The 23,091-nt window shown below is 39.7% G+C and overlaps 2 protein-coding genes across 7 annotated transcripts in view; both read right to left on the bottom strand.

Moving 5' to 3' along the window:
* Window positions 1–10,473: 10,473 nt before the first annotated feature.
* LOC131247963 (O-fucosyltransferase 39-like) lies at window positions 10,474–17,451 on the bottom strand. 3 transcript variants are annotated; one of them, XM_058247974.1, is made up of 6 exons: window positions 16,120–17,451; window positions 15,227–15,316; window positions 12,204–12,435; window positions 11,921–12,111; window positions 11,131–11,156; window positions 10,474–11,061 (listed from the first exon to the last, which is right to left on the bottom strand). In XM_058247974.1, the coding sequence occupies exons 1-6, from the start codon at window positions 16,294–16,296 to the stop codon at window positions 10,974–10,976; spliced, it is 804 nt and encodes a 267-aa protein (XP_058103957.1). In that variant the 5' UTR covers window positions 16,297–17,451; the 3' UTR covers window positions 10,474–10,973. The 3 variants fall into 3 exon arrangements, with proteins under 3 accessions (XP_058103957.1, XP_058103947.1, XP_058103966.1); XM_058247964.1 differs by lacking the exons at window positions 10,474–11,061; window positions 11,131–11,156 and adding an exon at window positions 11,219–11,451 and having other exon boundaries at window positions 16,120–17,448; XM_058247983.1 differs by lacking the exons at window positions 10,474–11,061; window positions 11,131–11,156 and adding an exon at window positions 11,219–11,448 and having other exon boundaries at window positions 16,120–17,447.
* A 718-nt stretch (window positions 17,452–18,169) lies between these two features.
* The window catches only part of LOC131247947 (uncharacterized), a 63,004-nt gene continuing 58,082 nt past the window's right edge, over window positions 18,170–23,091 (bottom strand). For all 4 annotated transcript variants that reach the window (XM_058247936.1, XM_058247942.1, XM_058247927.1 and 1 more), the window contains 2 exons: window positions 20,513–20,950; window positions 18,170–19,082 (listed from right to left, as the gene is read on the bottom strand). In XM_058247936.1, coding sequence (XP_058103919.1) covers window positions 20,792–20,950 — 159 coding nt within the window. In that variant the 3' untranslated portion in view covers window positions 18,170–19,082; window positions 20,513–20,791. The remainder of the gene's footprint in view (window positions 19,083–20,512; window positions 20,951–23,091) is intronic.

Genomic DNA, 23,091 nt, shown 5'->3' with positions numbered 1-23,091 from the left:
GGGCCTCACATGATGGATGACCCGCTTTAGGTTTGGCTCACATGATGGACGATCCACATCAAAGGTGGGATCCATATGATGGGCGATCCATATCCAATGACTGACATAATGGACGACCCAAATGTCTTAAAACTTGAAGATTGTAGCCATCCATTCTTTTGCAATTTGAGTCACAGTCAATGTATACCAAGATCTACCTAAACAACCGGTTGTTTTATTTTTGTAATAAAGTTGTTGTGATATTTAAAAATGACATCAACTCCTTTTTAAAAAAGCTTTTATTTGAAGGTTTTACCCATTGTGCTTATTTCAAATAAATACATTTTTTAAAACATGATTTTAGCAAACAAACTTATTTAAAACAAGTGCTAGAATAACAAAAAGCTTATTACAATAATGCTTATTTAAAAAACTCTTATTAAACTAGAGTAGAGCTGCCAATGGAGCCCCAATAATTACAGATACGGTTGAATGCTAAATGTGCATTATCATTAGGGGTGTACATCGAGTCGAACCGAGTCGAGCTAGCCTCAGCTCAAACTCGGCTCGGCTCCGTCCTCAAGCTTGATTGGCCAGCTTGGCTCGGTTCGGTCAGCAGCTCGGGCTAGCTCGGGCTGAGTTTGAGCCAAGATCGAGCCGAGTTCGCTACTGAGGCATTTCCACAAACACCTGGACTGCAACTTCAAAATCCTACTGTTTTACAAATAGAAGCATGGGTCTTATAGGTATTTTATCAAACACCTTCTAAGCAACATAAAAATCAAGAAAAACAAAGAGAAAAAGGGTATTTGTTTCATGTACATACCTTCCTTGCCACCAGCCACATTTCGTTGAGTCATTTTATCAAACAGTTGGTGAGCAACATCAATGGCAAAGTAACCGAGTCACCGAACTGGTTTGATCCAAGTTTGATTCGAGTTGGATTCGATCCGAGTAGAGTCGAGTCGAGCTGGGGCCTGCATGAACTCCGCTCGAACACATTTTCGAGCTAAAAAAATCAGCTCAAACTCAGCTTCGAACCGAGTCGAATCGAGCTTTTTCGAGTTGAGTTGAGTGAGCTAACCGAGCTAGCTCGGTTCGTGTACACCCCTAATTATCATGGGAGTAATGACCATAGCAAAACAACCATATTCATGAGATTACTGTATTCAAGTAACGCTACGATGGGTGCCAAATGGAGCATAAGACACGTTATGATGCATGCCAAATGGAGCATAAGACACGTTATGATGCATGCCAAATGGAGCATAAGACACGTTGCACATCCATCAAGGGATCGGAATCATCAGCAACACTTGTTTGTTTGGAAGTGGATTGCGTGGTGTGCCACGCACCATCGCATCTCTTAGGTGTGTTGATGTCACCAAGTTCTATGGGCCCACTATGATATATGTTATATCCACACCGTCTATCCAATTCAAGAGATCATTTTAGGAATTGGCCCAAAATCAAGGCAGATACTAAGCTCAAGTAGACCACACCACAAAAAACAGTGGAGACAATGATTCCTACCATTGAAACCTTTCTAAGGCCCACCATGTTATTTATTTGATATCCAACCTAATCATGAGGTCACACTTACCTGGATGAAGAAAAAATAAAACAAATATCCTATTGATCCAAAACTTCAATAGCCCCCAAGAAGAAGGTAAGCGCTCAATTCCCATTATTTTTCGTGGTGTGGTCGACTTGATCTTTGGATCTGCCTTAATTTTTTAAAATAATCCAGTAAAATGGATGGATGGTGTGAATATAACACATACATCATGGTAGGCCCACAAAACTTGGTGACGTCAACACACCAAGGTGGGTGGTGTGTGGTACAACAGGCAATCCGTTTTCCTACAACAGGTACAGGCATCCAAGATCTGCGGACGGGATCTGGCTGGTGTGGGTACGAAGACGGGAAGCAGATTAGCTACTGACAGGTTGAGTAGCGAGACTCCTAATGAGGTGACGTCACCCAGTTATGTGGGCCTCACCATGATCTACACCGTCCATCCATTTGGAGAGATCATTTTAGGACATGAAACAAAGAATGAGGCATATGGAAAGCTGGAGTGGACCCACCACAGAAAATATGGTGGGGAGAGTGAGGCCCACCATTGAAACCTTCCTAAGGTCCACTGTGATGTATATTTGAGATCTAACCTGTTCATAAGTTAAAACATACATTAAAGAAGGGAAAACACAAATATCAGCTTGATCAAAAACTCTCGTGGCCTTTAGAAGTTTTTAATGGTGGGCGTCATTCTCTCCACTGTTTTCTGTGGTGGGGTCCACTTGAGGTTCGGATCTCATTCATTCTTTGGATCATACTCTAAAATGCTCTCTAAAAATTGATGGGCGGTGTGGATATAAAATATACATCATGGTGGGACCAACATAAATAGATGACGTTACTTTAGTATCGAGTCTACCTACTCAACCCGTCAGTAGCTCATCCGCGTCCGCGAAGACAAGCGCTGCCACTCCTCGAGCTCCTTGTGCGACCGGTTCAACGGAGATCAAAGTTAAATGCCCCAAAAATGATGTACTTATCATATCCACACTGTCCATCTATTTTGCGAGATCATTTTAGAGCATAATCTCAAAAATGATTCATATCCAAAGTTTAATTAGACTACATCACAATGATTCTCACCGTTAAAACATTCTTAGGGCACACCATATCTTTATTTTCCTTCCAAACTGTTCGTAAGGTCACATATACCTGGATGAAGAGGAAAAACAAATATCATGTTGGTCCAAAACTTCTGTAACCTAAAAAAGGATTTCAATAGTAGACGTTTAATCCCCCACTGCCTCTTACAATGTGGTCCACTTGATCTTTGGCTGTGTCTCATTTTTAGCTCAAGCCTTACGAAGAGCTTGCCAAATGGAAGGACGGCTGGGATATAACACATACCTCATGATGGGACCAGAACTTGGCGACCTCAGCACATCAGCCAGATTGGTGGTGTGTGGTCCACCAGCCAATCCACTTCCCTATGGACCACTGACCTTCGATGGTGTGTTGACGTCACCAAGATCAATAACCCCATCATATCCACACTGTCCACCCATTTTATGAGATCATTTCAAGGCATGAGGCAAAAAATTGAGGCAGATCCAAAGCTCAACTGGGCCACACCACAGAAAGTAGGGAGGATATTGGGGCACAAAAGTTTTAGGTCAAGCTGATATTTGTGTTTTCCTTTCATCCAGGTCTGTGTGACCTTATGAGCAGCTTGGATGGCAAATAACATCATGGTGGGCCTAGAAAGGTTTCAATCGTGGGCATTATTGTCCCACTGCTTTCTGTGGTGTGGTCCACTTGAACTTTAGATCTACCTCATTTTTAGGTCCATGCTCTAAAATGATCTCGTAAAATTGATGAATGGTGTAGATATAAGACATGCATCATGATGGGCCCCGAAGAACTTGGTGACGTCAACACACCACCAGGGTCTACAGTGTGCGTTGCGTGTGACATCCTCTGTGTACTTCGGATGCAAAACATCATTTTCATCGCCACCATCATTATCATCATCCTGGATATACGCAATGGTTATAGAAGACGTTCTTTTCTTCAGTTGGAAGCTTGTATTATGCAAATGCAATGGATAAAATCTATGAATATGTCTGGCAGTATTTTGCAACCCTTAGTGCAAATCAACATAGTCATGCGCGTTACATCCAATAGCCGCAATAGCACGTCTGCAAGGGTACCAATGGATTTGACAGACCTGAGAGGAATGCAAAACAAACCTCAAACTCTCTTGCACCTCAACGTACACAGAGGGTTCCAATCCTTGCCCGTCTCTTGCACCTCAACGTGACACAGAGGGTTTCAATCCTTGCCCGAGTGGTAGACTCTGAGTAGTTTCAACACGAGGTAACCCATATGAAACTACGAGGTAACCCATGGGTGGTGAAATCCCACTACCGCATGGTTGTGTGGCGGGTGCGTGTGTAAAATAAATAAATAATAACAATAATAAATGTGACATAGAATAATCTTCTGCGCATCTTTTCTTTTATTTATTTCTTTATTTATACACACACACACGCACACACGTGCACACACACCCCCACACACTCACACGGTAGTGGGATTTCACCACCTATGGATACTCGAACCCTTGACCTGGTGTTGAAACTCCTGAGAGTCTACCACCAGGGCAAGAGTAAGGATCCTTTTGCGTATATCTCTATTTCAGAAATAAGATGTTCAATTCCGAGAACCAATATATAGCGTCCCAGTTTAAATTTTTTCAAAACCATTAATTAACTATCAGTATCATATAAACGTGCAAGTTTACCAACACCAAAGTGATGGATAGGGAGGTATTTCTATCTCTTCAACTTATCCTTCCAATTGTTATCCTCCCAAAAATAAAGCTTCTCTTCCTTGTCATAATCAGAGGTGGGCATCGAGTCGAGTCTGACCGGATTAGGTCCAACTCGATTCGATCCAGTTTTTGTAAGTACCTAACCCAAACTCGATCTGATTCGGGACCGAGTCCAGCAGGATTGACTCGATCCGAACCAATTCCTTGCTATCCTGACCCGAATCGATTCCGACTCGGTCAGGGAAACCGAGTTGGATGAGTTTGGTACAATTCGGATTGAGTCTTTTGTTTAAATTTTTTTTTTCTTTTTGAATTTTTTAAAAAAATAAAAAATATGGAAATTTTTCAAAAAAAAATGTTTTTTTTTAAAAAAAAAGAAAAAGAAAAAAGAGAGAGAAGAAATTAAGGATAACTTTCCTAAGTTAATAAATAACTAATTTTACATATTTAAAATATATTTGAGAAAAATAAAATCAATTAAACAATGAATTAAATAACAAGTGCTTGAATCTTGATCTTTCAACTTCCAAGAGAGGGAATGGGGGGGGGGAGAGAGAGAGAGAGAGAGAGAGAGAGAGAGAGAGAGAGAGAGAGAGAGAGAAATTAAGACCACTTGAAGTAGAAATATAAGAGAGAGATTAAGAGTCCATTCATCGTATATGCAATCGCATATTTCCGCATATGCAACATATGCGATCGCATTTGTACCAGATCGCATATGTACATGATATCAATACATTAGACCATTTAACTAGGTCATTAAATTGTTAAAAACTTAAAATATCATAGATTTAACTTCCAAAGTAAATAAACTTTGTCCAAAATCAAAAGCAATTAAACCTAACATGCACATACAGACAAATAAAACTTTCATACATTCAATAACCTCTGTATGATGAATGCCTTTATGGCATGTAACCAGTGAACCTTGTCTGTAATAGCAACCCCCTCCTCCACCTCCACCTTTGTTTGCCAGAATCATCATTTGGTTATCTTTTTATGGCTTCAACTGCACTCGAACTCTGGGCCGACTCCGAGCTGGAGGTGTTCAAAAGATGGTCGTTCACCTCTGTCGAATCGGATGGTGAAGATGTCTTCACATCGTCCTCATTCATAAATTGAACAAGTTTTTTCAGCCGCTTTTTATTATCCAATTTGTACGAGATTCCCAACCACTTATAAAATGCTACGAGACTTTTAAAAAACTTTAATTATTTACTCGTGCTCGTGCTTGTTTCAGCATCATGTTGTCTTGTAAGGGGTGGATGTTGTTGTCTGGTACTCCTGGATATAATTTTCAACCTTTCTTTTATGACCTTTTTATAATCGTGTTCTTCTTGTTCCCTTAAAATTTTCTTTTGTTCTTATTCTCTACTAACTGTGGATGACCTAGAGGTAGTTCCTCTGCGTAACCCTTCTTCATTTATAATAGGCCTACTTTTATATATTCTGTGGTTGGTTGTATTGGTTGTAATTGTAGGGGGTGTAGAAAGTCTTTATATTTGAGTCGAGAATGGTTCGAAATAAATCCAGGACTTCCTGAGGTACTTTGCTACATGGTGCAACGTCTCCTTCCTGATAAGCTAAATGTAATTTCAGCCGATTTGTTTTGTTTACAAATTGCTTTCTACACAACTTACATTGTAACTTTATCTTTCCATTTTATGAGTAAACTTGGACTCCATAATCTTAAATATCTGCCGATGCATCATCTTTCGATGACATATCTACAAGTGTATATTTTTTTTAAAAAATATCTGGTTAGGTTAATGCAACATAAAAAAAATAAGTTATATTGATGAATGAACGTAATTAGCCAACCATATAATATGATATTTAAGCAACATTAATTAATTGAATAGTACAAATGAAAATAGAGAAATATCCAACCATCCATAAAATATTACAATTTAAGCCATCAAAAAATAATTACAAATATCTTGTTGTAACTTGTAAGCAAATGCAAGATAAATAGAAGACAGTGTCTTATCCTGCATGTACTATCTCATCTTGCTTGTCACTCTCTTCTTCCTCAAACTCCTCATCAACAAAGTTCCCTTTCCCCCAAATCGGACGCAGGCAATCCTGTGTACAAATGAGTGCTTTAACCGATTCCGGTGTAAGTGAGCTTCAATACTTGTTCACGACCCTACTCCCCGTACTAAAAGTGGATTCTGAAGTCACAGTTAAAATTGAAATTGATAATATGTCTCGTGCCATTAACGAGAGAACATGGTATTGTGAATCACGAGATTTCTTATTCCACCAATCCAAAACATCAAATTCATCGCCTTTATATTTTACAAGTGACTCATTGAGATACTTTTCAAGTTCTGATTGGGGTGTTTACATTTGAGTCTCATGTTGTGCCACGAAAGACATGAAATCATCTACCGTTTCTTTTGGTGGTTCATCAACAGCAGAACTAGAACCCATTTGACGAGTTTTGTCTTTTGCGGTGCACACATAGAAATTGTACAAATCAATGACTGCATCACGAATCTTATCGACTTTAGGGGCACACATCACACCATACGACTTATTACATATAAATACAACCATGATTATCTTGTATCGAGGATCAAGAATAACTGCAACAGCCATTTTCAGACTACACTCAGACCAATACTTATCAAACTTTAATTGCATACCCATGGTCATTAATTGTAAAAAAGTCTGGTCCACTATAGCTTTTGTGCAAGACATCTTTTACCTTCTAAAGTTTTTGTAGAAATATATTTGTTGTTGGATACTTACTTCCTGAAAATTTCTTCATTGTGTTATAAAAAATTGAAAGGAACTTGCGAAATAATTCAGCTCTTGACCGATCATCTTTAGAAGGCAACTAAAGATACACATTATCACGCTCCACATAATGAGAGAATGCATATCTGAAAGCTATCGCTGAATCCAATATTTCAAAAGTTGAATTTCAACGTGTCATGATATCTAGCTTAATCGTTCTCTGAGATGATAAATTCAATCGCTTCATGATCTCATTCCATGTATATAATCGTGAAGGTGACCTCTGTATGTACTTCACACACTCTCTTATGTTCTCGATTGTTAGCTCAATTGTTTTAAGGTTATCTTGTATAATCAAGTTTAAGATGTAGGCACAACACCTAACATGAAATATCTTTCCACCAAAATACAAGTAACTGATGGCCCTAAATTGGTTCCGCATATTCGTTATCACGCTATCATTTACAAAGGTATTGTTTAAAGTTATTGAGGAGATTTTCTTCTCAATGTCGCACTCCACAAGAAATTTGTACATGCAATCTGAAATCATCAATCCAGTGTGAGGAGGCGCAAGATAACGAAAGTTTATGATTCTCTTGCAGAGCCTCCATTCGGCATCAACGTAGTGAGCAGTTGGTGATGTATACCATTTTCATTGATTGGATGTCGTCCACAAATCTGATGTCAAGTTACTTTGAGAAATCGATTCCAACTGTCCTTTCAACTTGAGCTTCTCGCATTCATATATCTTCATGTACACTCTCTTTATTGTTGTACGTGAGATCTTCTCATATATGCAGTTAAGGCATCTGGGTAATTTGACAAAAGTAGGGCTCTCTACCATCTGAAATAGTCTTTTATTGACAATAATAAATTTGGCCGTCAACTCATTCACCTGATCTTTGCTATACTTATAGATGGACAACGTACCTTGCGATGGACCCACTAAAGATTGGGTAAATGAAAGTGTCTGTTGCCCTCAGGTTTGAGTTCTCACTTTTTTACAAGACTTCAAACTGTGTTTCTTTAGAGTCGTGGTCGACCTATCTGCTTGCTTAGTATATTGAGTCTTGCAGTACTTGCATTGTATCTTCACGATGTTGTTCTTCAGAGTTACTTCTTCAAAATCGTCTCATACTACTGATTTTATTTATTTATTTTTTTGCTTTTTCCGCAATATGCGACTGTGACGTACTAGTATCAATGGGCACTTCTTCATCTTTTAGACCTAATTCTTCATCTTCCAGGATCATCGGCGATGTAACTGACAAACTGCCTAGGGTATTGGAAAGACCCTGACTAGCTATTTAATAGTAGAAATATACTAAATCATATTAGCATTAACAATCTAATGCTAAAAGAGTTATACGAAATCCTAAATTAGTTATCCATCCAAGGTTGGATAGATTGTAATACTTTCATATTCCTATTTAAACGCTCATGCCGAAAATCCGCCAGCATCTCTCCATATCTCTCCGAATAAATTGATCTTCCGTTATATTCCGATGCCAAATATCTAAGCAATGTAAAGATATTTGATATTAGAAATGAAAATGAAGAAACATATCCAGAGAGGAATGAGGAGATGGACCGCAGATCAGGCATGAATATTTAAATAGGTTATATGAAAGCATACCATCCATCTAACCTTGAATTGTATAAAATGAGACAATTTGAACGATTTCTATGCTACCAAAAACATACTATATCTATGTATGACCACATAGAAATTCTCAAACAGACAACTAATTATCTAACTCACAATCACAAGTCACAAGTCACACTAATAAGCTAAGGAAAAAAAGCAATGTAATTAAGCTAATATTATAATGCACAAAAATAAGAAAATAAAAAAAGCAGTGTAATACAATTATACAAACATATTAAGCTAACTAGTAAGCAGTAAGCAATAAGTAGTAAGCAATAAGCAATGTAAATGATAATTCCAATAAATTAACTGCTAATTGTTTAATTCAAAATTTTAAATAAATTAAATACTTTTGCAATTTAGGAATTAAGATTTAGGGATTAGGTTTAGGGTTAGGGAGGGTTAGGGTTAGGTTTAAGGTTTGAGGTTTACGATTTAGGGTTAGGGTTAGGTTTAAGGTTTAGGGTTTAGGTTAGGGTTTGGGTTAGGATTTAGGTTTAGGGTTAGGGTAGGGTTTAAGATTAGAGTTAGGGTAGGGTATATGATTAGGGTTAGGGTAGGGTTTAGGGTTAGCTCGGTCGGACCACCAGCGACCTAGGGCGGGATGCTATAGCCGAGCCAGTGAGGTCCCGAGCTTGGTCGGACCATCAGCGAGCCAAGGCGGGACCCACCATGAAGGCCGGTTCGAGTGTGAGGTCGAGCTAGGGCGAGACGCTAGCTGCAGCCAAGCCAGCGAGGTCCCGAGCTCGGCAGGACCACTAGCGAGCCAAGGCAGGACCCACCATGAAGTGCAGTCCACTGGCAAGCTAGGGCGGGACCCACCGTCGTGTTCAGTAGCTAATCTATGTTCGTCCCGATCTAGGGCGGGCCACCAGCGGCCTGCACAGCTACACCCGATGTCCCGAGCTAGGGCAGGAGCTCGAAAATACACACAAAAAAAAACATATAAATGATGAATGGACAAGGATGACTGATGAATATAGGGTGCTAGGCTACTGAGTGGCCTGGATTCCGATCGAGTTTGGTGCGGCACCGGCTCGGGTAGGGTTAGGGTTCGGGTAAAAGAAGGGTAAAGGTTTTTTTTTTTTTTTTAAATAAAATCTAACTTTATACTACCTGATTCTGATCCGGATCGGATCAAGTTGCTACATGACCTGAACTCGACTTGATCGGATGTCCGATCCGAGTGGGTCTACTTGATCCGACCCGACCCTAACTTTCGGTTCGGGTTGAGTCAGATCCGACGAGTTGGATCGGATCCTGCCCACCTCTAGTCACAATTATCAACCACACTTCAAGGTGATTCTTGATTATTTGTCAACAAGCAGTCCATTTTACGCAAGTCATTTGATGCACTTGGAACATCATTGTTATAGGCATTGGCATTATTACTATGAGAGGAAGGTCCAAGTGTTCAAAAAATTAAGTCAAAGATTAAAACCAATCCATGTCTCAATATTCTCAATCTCGAAGCAGCTCTTCTTTTTTCTTTTCTTTTTTTTTTTTTTGTTTTTTTTTAGAGAGAGAGATGTTAGATACGGTGGAATACTAAAACAAAAAATAAACAATAATCAGTAATCAGTAAAATTCACATCAGGATTGTTGAATCACACTTAACAAAATACTAAACAACTTACAATAATAATAATAATGATAATTATCCATCATCTATTGTAACAATAAAAAACAAAAACAAAAACAAAAAAAAAAAAAAGAAACCAAAACAAATCAAACAAAACAAAACAAAACAAAATTCATCATTTATAAAGCATTCTACAAATATCAATGATGTTTCTTTCGTGTCCAATGCGTTAGTAATGCAATCAAAATTTAGGGCCAGGATCCTTGCTATAAATGCCAAGGAATTGCAATCGAGTTGTTCCATTTTATTATATTAATAATTGCAATCCAATTCAATGACGGGTTGCAATCCAACTTGATGCATCTGACCAACCTGTTGGGGCAAATGTAAAATTGAGCAATAGTACAAATTCCTAAGTTGTAAACTACTTGCAAAGTACCATCACCCACTGACAGACCCTGGCCCATTATTGTTGTTTACCGTCAATTTGAACCCCACCAATCAGATGAGAAATAAAAGGAATCCCACAAAACATAACATCTTATATCTTAGTTCACATCCAGCAGAAATTTGTTACCTCTGGCATTTTAACGGTCGATGGGAACCACAAATGAGCATTGGCGTTGCTCCTATGGCAGGGAAACGAATTTATGGGGTTGATGAGTTACTGTGCGTTTCTTTCTTTCAGCGGTGGAGCCGAGCCCTTAAAACAACATGTTTCTTCTTTCATCGAACGGCTGAGACCCCAGCTGCTGAAGCCCACTTCCCAGTCAGACAAGTTAGAAATATTCATTCCAAGACCCTGATGTTACAAGGCATACCTGAAGGCCTGTTTGCAGCCATTGAACTGCAAACACTCACAGCAGAGATATGGGATAACACATTTGTATCCATTTAGATGTACCCGTCGAGATTGGAATCCTTGATTATTGGCAGTGTAAAGCAATAAAGGGTAGCAAATCATATTACACAGCACGCCACATGCCCAAACATACAAGCAAACCTCCAAAAGTACAACATCTAGACACTCAATGTACTACCTGACACATGCAAACAGGAGTGGGATCTGTATAGATGGATTGTGTTGCCTCTCTCAATCTCATCTGCCCTTGCCTGTTCTTGTGCACCTCCCGAGCTGCCTGCTGAAATTCAGACCACTCCATGCTCTTATTCAGAAATAGCTGACCAGACAATGCAATGTTCGGCCTCATTGTCTTTAGGTTCTCATACATTTCGGTAACCCACCTGATAGAACCAAGATCCTTAGTTTCTCCATTCCAAATAGAGGTTATTTGGGGCCCACATTATGGCAAGTGAGATTGTTGATCTGATGGGAGCCATCACTGATCGAGTATGCCCAATAATCTCCTTGACAGGAAGATCCTAGCCAGGGCAAATATCTAAGGTTTAGGATCTTCCAATCTTTGGGACACGGGCACACACCTCTCCACAGAGGGGCCACAAGATCAACAGTCTGGATGGCCACCAAACTGTGGGCCCCACATGTATGGAATCAACAAGTCAGCAAACAGTACATCTGCTGATGCTCAGTACACCTATAATTCATTGCCAGCAGCAGTATACAGACAAAACAAGGTAATGAAATATTACCTGTGCATTGTGCATGCTGCCAAGAGAAGCAGATGCAAACACATCACTGTGCATGCTCACATAGTAATTGACTGCAGCTAGCAGGGAAGCCTTCCCTTCGATCTTAGTCTGTTGCCCTGCGGAAGAAAGGCTCTTCTTGTCTTCCATTAAGGGGAACAGGTTGCACAGCATCGAAATCCTTGCCCCACCCACTGTAGACCTTGCAAAACAGGAACCCTTCAGAACTTCAATCTCTAAGTAAAAATATGGAAAGTCAAATATTCGGGAAAGAAGAAAGTAGTACAATAAACCTCGTGGGAAGCAAGATGGAGGAGGGTGTTGTTGTCAAAGCCTAAAGCAGCCACCAGCAATCTGATCTCTTCTGAGGTCAACGGGCAATGTCCCCCACTCAACTCCTCATCGGTGAACTGAGAGTTCAAGACTCTCCCTTCCCAAAGAACTTGGCAATACTTTGCCAGAGCCAGCTTTTCAGCTTTACCACCACTGAAATCGCATGCCATATGAGCAGCCATATCCTGTGGATTTATCAGGTTTAGGAATGAGAACACATTGGGATGATTGCTCGCATGTAAAATAAAAGGTAACATGTCAACAGGCTACAGATATCTCCTAAATGCTTAAACCTATGAACCATCAGAATTCACCGAGGAGTTTAGAGACATCAGATCTTTATGCATTAAGATAAGAATTACGTCCCGATGCAACCACTCCATGCAGGTGGTGCCCATTTTTGCTGATCCATACAGTTGATCTGCTGGGCCTCATTGTGGATGGGTAGGTCCCAAGAATCTCGCAGAATGGAAGATAGTAGCCCTCAAATGAGTGGTCTACAAATAGACAGTTGAAATAAAAATCTCAATGGATAAGAAAAGGCAAGAGGTTGAATAATTAGATAGCTAGGATCCTCTACTCTGGAAGATTTTTGGAAATTCCCCATTTACAGAAGGGCTCATTTGATCAACTTTCAAGATCACTGAAACCATGGGACCCATTTTGTATGAAATGGGCTCATCCACAATGCACTGATGCAAGAGAAATCAGGACCCAATCTTTTTTCCCTGAAAGATAGGAGCCAATCATTCCTATTTACTCTGGCAAGAACTTTCAGCAAGCAACTGGCCAATGACTCAGAGAATTCAGTGTTACCTTATTGAAAGGTGTAAGAAAACAAATTTTCAATTCACTGGATTGATGCTTTCATCTGTTGCCTCCAGTAGGTACTCATTGGCAACACCTTTGCTAGATGGGTACCTCAGGCATCTGACAAGGGTTTCTCCCAAAGCATTAATATGAGGCACAAAAGCCAATGCTCAAAAGTTGATCTTACAACATAGGCATTGAATATCCATTGGTATACTGTCAAAAGGCAGACAATGAGAAAAAAAGGGGCAACAGCAGCAATCCTTTTTAACTGGATCAAAGACAGTCACTAAGCAACATCATACGAGATGAGAGAATATTGGAAAATGTGGTACTGTTTTATTTAAATGATGGACCAGCAATGACAAAATCAATAAGCCACGTCATAGAAGTTAATATTAGAAATAGTGGTACTAATTTATTCAAACAATGGGCAATTTATTCAAACAATGGGCCAGCAGTTATTACCAATGAAGGCATTTTGGCATTCGGCAATATATCCATACACCATGAAAAGCTCATATGATACTCATTTTGAAGAAGTTACTGTCATAGTTATTATTATCACTATTTGACTAGGAAGGTGATATTATTATTACTGAGGTGAGGACTACCTGCAGTTCAAATGAAACCCCCACTGGAAGTAAAAGCATTTCCCATTTTGTAATTTAGGTGATTCAAGCCTCTTGGGCAGGTTTGCCTTATGGGTACATGAGGAGCCGACCCATCGACAGCCATAATCCATTTGGCTTGTTAATCCCACCAAGCATATTATTTGGTGCTACAACCAAATGCTACATTAGATAGAATGATAAACTTAGTGGAGTTTATCAGCACAGTCTTTCTTTCTTTCTTTCTTCTTCTTCTTCTACTTTTTTTTTTTTTTTTTAAAATATGAATATGAACTCACATAAATCCCAATAGTCCTGCTCCTTCCCTAGAAAAATTGGTAAGGATAAACTCCTCTGCAGACATTGTGGCCGCTGCCAACATGTTCATGAGCATTGTAGGAGATTGTGCACGTGTACATGCACACTTGTATGTTTGTAGTAGTGGGTATTATTGTTGGTGTGCATATCTTTTCCTTTGGCAGTTCTTCAGGACAGTATCTTTCTATGTTTATGGCTTCATAATAAAATATATTAGATGAGAGGAAGGAGCTTAATCTCTCTACACCTTTTCTCTTCCCAATATTTTCTTCTTCTCTGTTCCATATTTCTACATATCACCATGTGCTTTTATGGTAATCATTAGGGTGCAACTTTCGGCCAGGCTCAACCGGAACCCAACTGGTCCAACCGGACCATAACTCAGCATGAGGTAGGTTTTGTTGAATTTTGTAATCCAATTTAGGATTGGCTTCAGGTTTGAGTCATAACCTGATCTGACCCAAATGTGCAAATTGAACCCAATCTGACTCCAATCTAGAAGAGTTCTAGGTCACCATGATAGGGATTTTCATGACAGCTCTCTGCATCACCTTTTTCTTTCCAACCTCAATGTTTGAATGCACTCTATCTACCACTGATCGAGTTTCATTACCCAAAATCCACAATGGAGGTTGGGCAGGGTTGGGTCCAAGTTCAGATTGGGCAATATAAAAATGACTCGGGCTTGGGTTGATGACGCCAGGTTGAAAATCGGGTTGACATTTCAAGCTAACAACTGAGTCGTTTTGGTTCACATCAACACAAGCCAACCTGATCTGAGTTGCACCCCTAATCATCATACTCATCATCATCATAATTGCAACCTTGTCCCAGCTATTTCGGATGCATCAATAGCAGACTGAATCAGAAAATAAAAATTGACGCAATATATGTTTGGACCAGAAAATCAAATCAGCAACTTAAGTTGTAAGTCTAAACCAAAAGAAGATCTGTACCTCTGCAATACAGGTAAGATGTTCTCCAGGAACCAGTTCGCTACAGAATGAACAGGGGCTGTTTTAATTCTTGTAGCTCAAATTTCTGTAGCATAATACTCTCGCATGCTCCATGAGTATTCTTTAGGCAAATGTTTAACTATAGAAATTTCATTGTTCAGGACATTAATGAAGTGATACACATCGAACATCTCCGTGAATGAGCTGCAGCAACCTCACCATGAATCCTCTTTTTCAAGATATTAGACACAAGTTGTAAAAATAGTAGATGCCAGGAGTACCTTGAATCTTTTCCGGAGAGGATTTACTTCGAAATGTGGGATCACAAGCATCACATTCAAAATTTTAGCAACAGCAACTGCATCACAGATCTTCAAAATAAAACAAATCAATGAATAAATGAAAGATGGTATTCCTTGTTATTATTTAGGGAAAAAGAAAAAAGAAATAAATGTAAAACCTCGAGAGCCTTTACAAACAAGAAAAAGTATGCTGTTTGACGATTTACCTTTTTTTTTTTTTTAATGCCCTGTTTGTGATCTACGGAATGAGAATGTGAATTTGGTAAATCCATGAATTGTCAAATTCATTGATTTGCATTGGCTTTGGATTTGACAGTCCAAAAGCCCACTTGGATTTGGGGAGCATTCATTGCAATGGTAAAGCATTCACTGCAAAAGAATTACTTCTTTTGCTTTTATAAGAGTCTCTTATCTTGAGGATTTGCCAAGTCTTTTTTATTTTATTATATATATATATATAGGGGGATTTGGGTTTGCTCCATGAATTTATGGAGGAATGAATTTTTGGCAAATCCTCAACAAAAAAACAAATGAATGAGATTAGAAATCTGTGGATTTCAGAAATCCTTGACCCTACTCCCTCACACCAAACAGGACCTAAATTCTAGTAGAAAGAAACAAAACTTCTTGAAAAAATGAATCGCATACTCCCATTCTTTGTTGGTTCGACCCCCTGTCAAGAAATACCTGGATAGATCCCCATGTTTTATTCGGCAACACTAATTTTAAAATAAGATATAAGAAGGAAAAGAAAAGGAATTAGTCAAATTACAAACCTGCCAGAAGAACAATCTCATATTATTTCCTACCAAAAAAAGGGCCCCCAATTACTTCTCTTTCTCCAATTATTGATTCCACTACCAACCACTCACCAGAGTGGACTCAATGCATGGTTTCCATCCTTGGTTAGACAAGAGGGACCAGAGATTGGATTGTTGTGCACCCGACTGAAAGCAATAAATATTAGACAACCAATGGAGTAGCATAGGAAATATGATGTTAGAGAATGCCCGTAGTTCAAATGTGGGACCACTGTGGTGATGAAGCATCAGCGATCTTAACTATCTAATTTCACCCTTTTAATTGAGAGGACCAAGTATTGTTAATGGTTCATCTACTATATGAAATGAGTACCCTGACAAGAGGACTAATGATCCATCTTGCACAAACTTGTACATGAAAGGACCAAATATTATTTGTTAGAAGCTTTTCTATTTGGGATTTTTTCAGGGCCACAGTGGCAGATTGCATCATACAAATGGGTTTGGATGGCCAAATGGTGGGCCACTTCTACTAGCAGAAAATCGAACATAGTCTATCTCGGACAAAGGCAGGCACTCTACAAGCCACAAGATGTGCTGACATGCTCCAAGGGTATCAAATCCAACAGTGGGTCCATTGTGTAAATTTGATGTCCGAAACTGAAAGTGCGGCCACTTCTCTTATCTTGTGAGCCATAGGGTTAGAAGCAATGGACAGCTTGATTTTGGCCAGCTAATCCACATGGTGGAACCCACTTGCTGAACAACTTGAATCTTTCACTATGTACCGCCTACTGAACTGCTTAGTATAGACGGGCTGAGGAACATATAAAATTACTCCACAAGCATTAAACAAAAACTGAGGCACAAAAGTATCCACAATCAAGGCTTTGCATAATATACTAAGGTTCTTTGTTTATTATGATAAGTGGACCCATGTTTCACTAGACCAAACAATTGTTCAAATGATTCCTTCCATGGACTATGCTTTGATCTGTGGATCTAATTTGTTCAAATAGAGGCCTGTTCGATGTTTGTTACATTCAACGGTCAAAAAACCAGGAGGGCATTTCCATCATTTATAAAAACTAAGCTGCATAATCTAAATTGCTGTTAAGGAAATTTAATGGAAGGTATTGAAATGAAAAATACCTTCACTAAATAGGTATGTTAATGAAAAACTTTTTAAGAAAGGTACCAGAAAGCAAATTCCAAAATAACAAGGTCTCCTTTTGTAAGAATCCCTGATAATTATATCAAGAAATGTTGTCATTGATGATAGATGTTTAAAATAGTAAGAGTACCAAAAAAGAAAGAAAAAAAAAAAGAAAAAAGAAAAAAAAAAAGGAGCTCATTTTGTTGCAAATACAATGAATAATAAGATGGTAACAAGATGTGAATTTCGGCGGTAAGGTCGGGTGCTTGCGCCTCATCTCCTGCATTGACTTTCATCAACTGCCCGCCACCCCCCCCCCCTCTTAAAAAGTCATTCCCTCAGCAAGTGACTCAGTTCCAGTCACATCAAGTAGTGTCAACCAAGTTCAGAAGCCGACTCGATGAGTCTTGCCGAGTCCCAAGTGAGTCTTGCTTGTCAGTGAGTTTCTCAGCGACTTGGCTCAAGATCTTGTTGAGTCGAATTGACTCGGCTGAGTTTCAAGTCAAGTCACCGGGTTTTAGAACTATGGTACAGAACCTGAATATGAATGCTTTGAAAATTAAACTAAAATAAAATAAAAATAAAAATAAAAAACTACAATTTGGTTAATTCATTTCATTATACAAATGATTGCAATACAATTCAACAGTGCTTCCGAACGTGTATCCTAAATGATACCTTATAGAAGCACAATCCTTTGTACCATTGACCTAACCAACCAAATCACTGATCCTAAAACATAGTCAATCCCCACACTTGGCCTGAATTCTCATACTATTCGGCGATAACATCACAGCCAATCCAATAGCGTTGAATGCATTCCTGTTATGTTGCACAAGTTGTTAGACAGGAAAACTATCCAACCAACAATGGCAGAATCTATTTCGTTAGACCATAGAGCCTGCGAAAACCACTTGCAAAAAACAGTGCAATCATCGTCAGTTGGGGAAGAAGCACAAGAGACAATCTTATATTTGCGATCTACTAATTTAATCACACCATTGATGGAGTTCCACAACAACCCGAAATTATAAAACATTTGAAATGATATTTTCATGGATGGCATCATCGTCAGTGATGGAAACAAGGAAAAAGAAAAAAGCACGAGAGAAGGAATACATCTGAGAAAGAGAATCATTCTAGGAAAGCACCTGACCAAACTGCCTTGTTGAGTTTGGCTACTACCTCGAATCACGTAACAGAAAAGCCGTGACAATATGAACAGCATGGGAAATCAACTCAAGTCAGTAATCATAACAGTGGGGCTGCAAGCTTGGAAACTGGAGCCAAATTCTTGGCTCGCAATCCCTTGCCATGATTCGCGTGTGTTGCCTTTCTCCGTCAGGAGGCTTGACCTTCAAGTGTTTGTGGGCCTGCTGTTCCCATCCCTCCTCCAAACCTTTGCCGCTCAATTGCACACCATCGTCGCTCAAAGGCTCGCAGTTTTCTGTTGTTTCAATGTCCTGTCGAGAAGGATGGTTTTGTTGGCAGGGGATAAACAAATCCTGACTCTCCTTGCTCTCAGAAACAACTTCCCCCTCCCAAGTATCTTCAACCACGCAAGTCTCCAGCCTCTCATCAGAAGCCAAAGCTGGGTTATCGGAGTCACCCCCAAAATCCTCCGGCAAGATCGACCACGGCTTTTCCTCTGTTTCTTCTACCCGCTCACAGCATGCTTTTCCACACCAGCAACAATCGAATTCAGTGACCCACGGCTCAATGACTCGGATGAGGCATCCCCAGCCTCATGCTGCTTGGGGTTGCATCGATGTCTCTTGGGAACATGACACCTCAGTGCTGCAACGTCATTGGAGCAATACGGGGCTGGACATGCTTCGGCTGTAATTTCAGCCTGCAGCTTATAACCAACTTTATCTGAAGGCAACAATACAAACTGCCCACCAGTTTCAGCATCTTCCTATTGAAGCAAACACCAGATGCGGGCGAAGTAATAAGGAAACGAAATCACGAGCAATTTTTAACTTTCAGAAATGCAAAATGTGCAGCAGATGTTGTGATTTTAATCTGCCTTTTTGTTTAGTATTTCGAACGGCTACCAAAGGACCAATTAGTGTGCAGCATGGTGGTCATGTAAAAATGCAGATCCTTTTTTAGTCTGGCCCAAGTTGCACCTAGAATTCACTGATTTCAACCAAAATGCAAAATCTGAACTAAGGAACGTGTTGACAACAGAAGAAAGCACAGAATCTGGAGTCTTCCTGATTCAACTGCTTCAACATCTACGATAAAGCGTAGACGCAATTGCTGCTTGATGAAAATGAGCCTCTTCAGGGCCTCTGGAAATCAGGTTGATTCATTGAATGAGGACTGCTGAGACCAGTCGTACATCTCCAGTTGCCAAACCAATTCCCCTCACATGCCATGCTTGCACACATCTGAGATCCGGGCCATTGACCAGGAAGTCTCCGAGGTGAATGTGCCTTAGCCGAGAAACCAGCCTGGCATAATCATCAAGTGAGCTACATGTGTATGAAGTTGGATAGTTAGAAAAGGATAACTGACAATCCACATTGACATGCATCGGTGTCCATCTGATGAGTTGTTCAGCCTGATTTTCAGGCCTGGAACATTAATTGTGGGACCCAGTTGATGCATGTTCCATTCTCACAAATGGGGCAAAGAGGTGTGGTAACTGCATATGCACGAAGGAGCACAGAATAACTACTCTTAATATTAAGCGGTTCTTATGCTATCCAACTAATCATGGCTACAATTTAAAGGTTCAACGATAGCATAGGTATGGTGTTATAATTAAGAGGCAATCTCAAGTAGTATCAGTACCTCAGTAACTTAATGTGGTACAGTGCATAGTGGGCCCAATGTGATACATGCATGCCATTCTACCAGTCCATCAGACAACGTCACCTCATAGTACCCCCAGGTGCCAAAAATCAGACCCATCGAATGCTCAGGTGGGCCACAACACAGGGAACAATGTGACAGATGACGCCCACCCTTGATTTGCACAGGGGGCCATCTGAATTGCAAAAAAGCTTGAGTTTTCGCCTGACCCTTCATCCAGGCTAGTCGTATGGTTTTAACAGCCTAGATTCCATATAAACAAAATGCTGGGCCCTTTGGGCATTCCTTCTAACTTGCACCCTGTGGCATTGCCCACCAGATTCAAGGATAAGCCTGATCTTTGGGATCTGAGGCGAACAAGCTTGATGCATCTGATGGACAGGTAGGATTTCATTCATGCATCACATGGGCCCCACATCTGACCAGTACGACTATAGCTTATGGTGGTCTGGTACCACTAAAGCACGACTTTATTATTAAACGGAAATTGACTTTTTATTGTAATATAAAAGAATAATAAAATACCTCCATTTGCGACATTGGACTACTGAGCTCTTGAAAGGAGTCCACCCGGTGAAAAAGTTCACATTACGCATCCCGGGAAGATCCTGCAATATCACCTTGTTCAATAAAATCCCTGAAAGTAATGCCTGATTCGTTATCAGGCTGAACACTGCAAGAAGACAATGGAGGCAACAGTTTGATCCCAATGCCTCTGTTGATGGTATAGCAAAACGAATTACCAGGACCCCTCTTCTTGGTTGGATTGCATTGCTCAAAAGGGAATTCTACAGCTTGTTCTTTCTAGGCACCAATTTCTTGAAATTTTGGAGGACTATGTTGACCACTGCATGCAGCTGGAGGATTTTTCGGGGAATGGTCATTCGGAAGTTCAAAGATTAGTTTCTGAATCACAGAACGCTTGTGAGAAGCCTCAGAAGGCAGAAACCAGTCCACATTGAGCTGTAAAGAAAAACCCACTACATGTACGTGAGCTGAATTGGCATGTATCTTTTAGTTTGAAAAAAAAAAACATATATGCCTGAATATTGAATCTTTGCTATACTGCAACTGGACGCCTCAAACAAGCAAAACTCGAGAATTTTAGTTTATTTTATTGAGAATATGACTATTTCATTAAGAAAAACAAAAGAAAGCAAATAGAACTCGAGACCAGCAGCAGAGGTGATCATCTCGTCACCCTGCCCTAAAAGCGCAGAAACAAAAGGCTGCAATAGCCCCAAAATGAAGGAAAAATCAAGGACTCATTTGGCAGCGTGGATTTGAACTCTATGGAATCAAGTGGATTTTACTCCATACAGAATCAAGTGGATTTGGAATCAGAGCTTTGAGGTGGGAGTTCAAAAGGAGTTCTTTTGAAGGATTTGGATTTCTCTCAAATCCAAATCCCTCCAATTCCTAAGCTTTTTTTTTTTTTTTTTTTTTTTTTCATGCAAAAAACAGCAAATCCCCATGCTGACAAACAAACCCTAAGGGAAAAGCATGCCTTCCCAAAGACAGAGCTAGCTAAATATAATAGAATTCAATCCCCAAGCATCACCTCAAAGTAATATCCAATTTGATGGAGGGGGGAGACTTTGCCTTCGAAGATCTTAGCATTCCTCTCTCCATATGCCCCACAAAATAGCACAAGGGTCCATCTTCCAGGTCATTTTATGCATCTCGAGAAGGACCCAGCACTCTAGTCTTCAATAACCTTTGACACTGAGATGCTTGTCACCCAGCTGGCTCTAAAAATTTGAAAATGTGAGCCCAAACCTCTTGAGCAGCCTGGCAATGAAGGAAGAAGAGACGGTTCACAAACTCCTCATCTCTTCTGCACATGAGGCACCTGTTCAGCAGTGATCATATTGCTTTTCTTTATATTGCCAACCATAGGAATTCTTTTCATTACCATCACCCAAACAAACACTTGGATCCTTAGGAGGAATAGGGAGCTTCCACACATAAGAAACCTTGTATGACAATTGCCAACACCACCCAATTTCGAGAGGAGGGATTTGGATGAGAAGTTACCATTTGCCGACCACTTCCAAACCTTCCTACATCATCATTCCTGACTATGCTCACCTTATTGAGAGCATACAATAGGGATGCATACTCGCTTAATCTTCATTTAGGCTCCTTTTGAGTGCCATATTCTACAATATAGAACCTCCCAAAGACAGGTAGCACTCCGCCACCTTTGCCTCCTTGTTCACAGTGGAAGCAAACAAAGCGGTAAAAGATATTGCCAAGGGGGTGTCCCCAATCCAAATATCCCTTCAAACAATGTTTTAAATAGGTTACACTAGTATAGCTTACCCTTCATGCTATGCAACTCATGAAAATAGCTTAAGTCACATTTATCCTATACTACACGGTATGTAGCTTACACAAGTTATCATTCACTAAAACAAAAATCAATTAACATTTTAAATGATTTTTTATATTTTTCTACTTTTCACAAAAAGTTAATCTTTTCAATGATTTTAGTATAACAATATAAGCAATGGTATTAAAATAGTTCTATTACTCATTCTTTCTAGTTAATTTTTAAGCTATTTTTCATATTATTTTAGGTCATGTTTGGTTGCACTAGGTATCATGAAATACATTTTTAATCAATCTAATTTGGTGCAAAATATCATGAAATTTCATGATATATGGTTGATGCGGACATCAGTGGTGCACCCTTTAGAGTGTACCAGAGGAGGAGGCATCGCCGACAGAGTACCAAAGCGGAGGAGTTGATGTGGATGGACAATGGGTCCATCGGATCCACTTTCTGACGCGCTACGAGTGCAAGAGCGACATGACCACACCCCGAACATAGATTTATGAGTCGGATTTCACACCCTACCACACGGGTCTTCCCCCTGACCATAGATCTATGGGTCGGATTTCACACCCTACCACACGAGTGTTTTAGTTTTAGACTTTTTTATTCTTTTTCTTGTTTCAGGGACTTTATTATAACTTTCTTTAGTTTTCATCTTTTTGTTATTTTTCTTGTTTCCAGGGACTCTAGTGCACTTTTACTTTTTCCATAGCTTATATATATGTTGTGAGAAACCTTATTTTCATTATTATTGAATGAATAG

This window comes from Magnolia sinica, chromosome 1 (genome assembly GCF_029962835.1).
Source record: "Magnolia sinica isolate HGM2019 chromosome 1, MsV1, whole genome shotgun sequence".
Taxonomy (NCBI): Eukaryota; Viridiplantae; Streptophyta; class Magnoliopsida; order Magnoliales; family Magnoliaceae; genus Magnolia; species Magnolia sinica.
The sequence above is the reverse complement of the archived record's forward strand: the minus strand, read 5'-3'. Positions and strand labels throughout refer to the sequence as shown.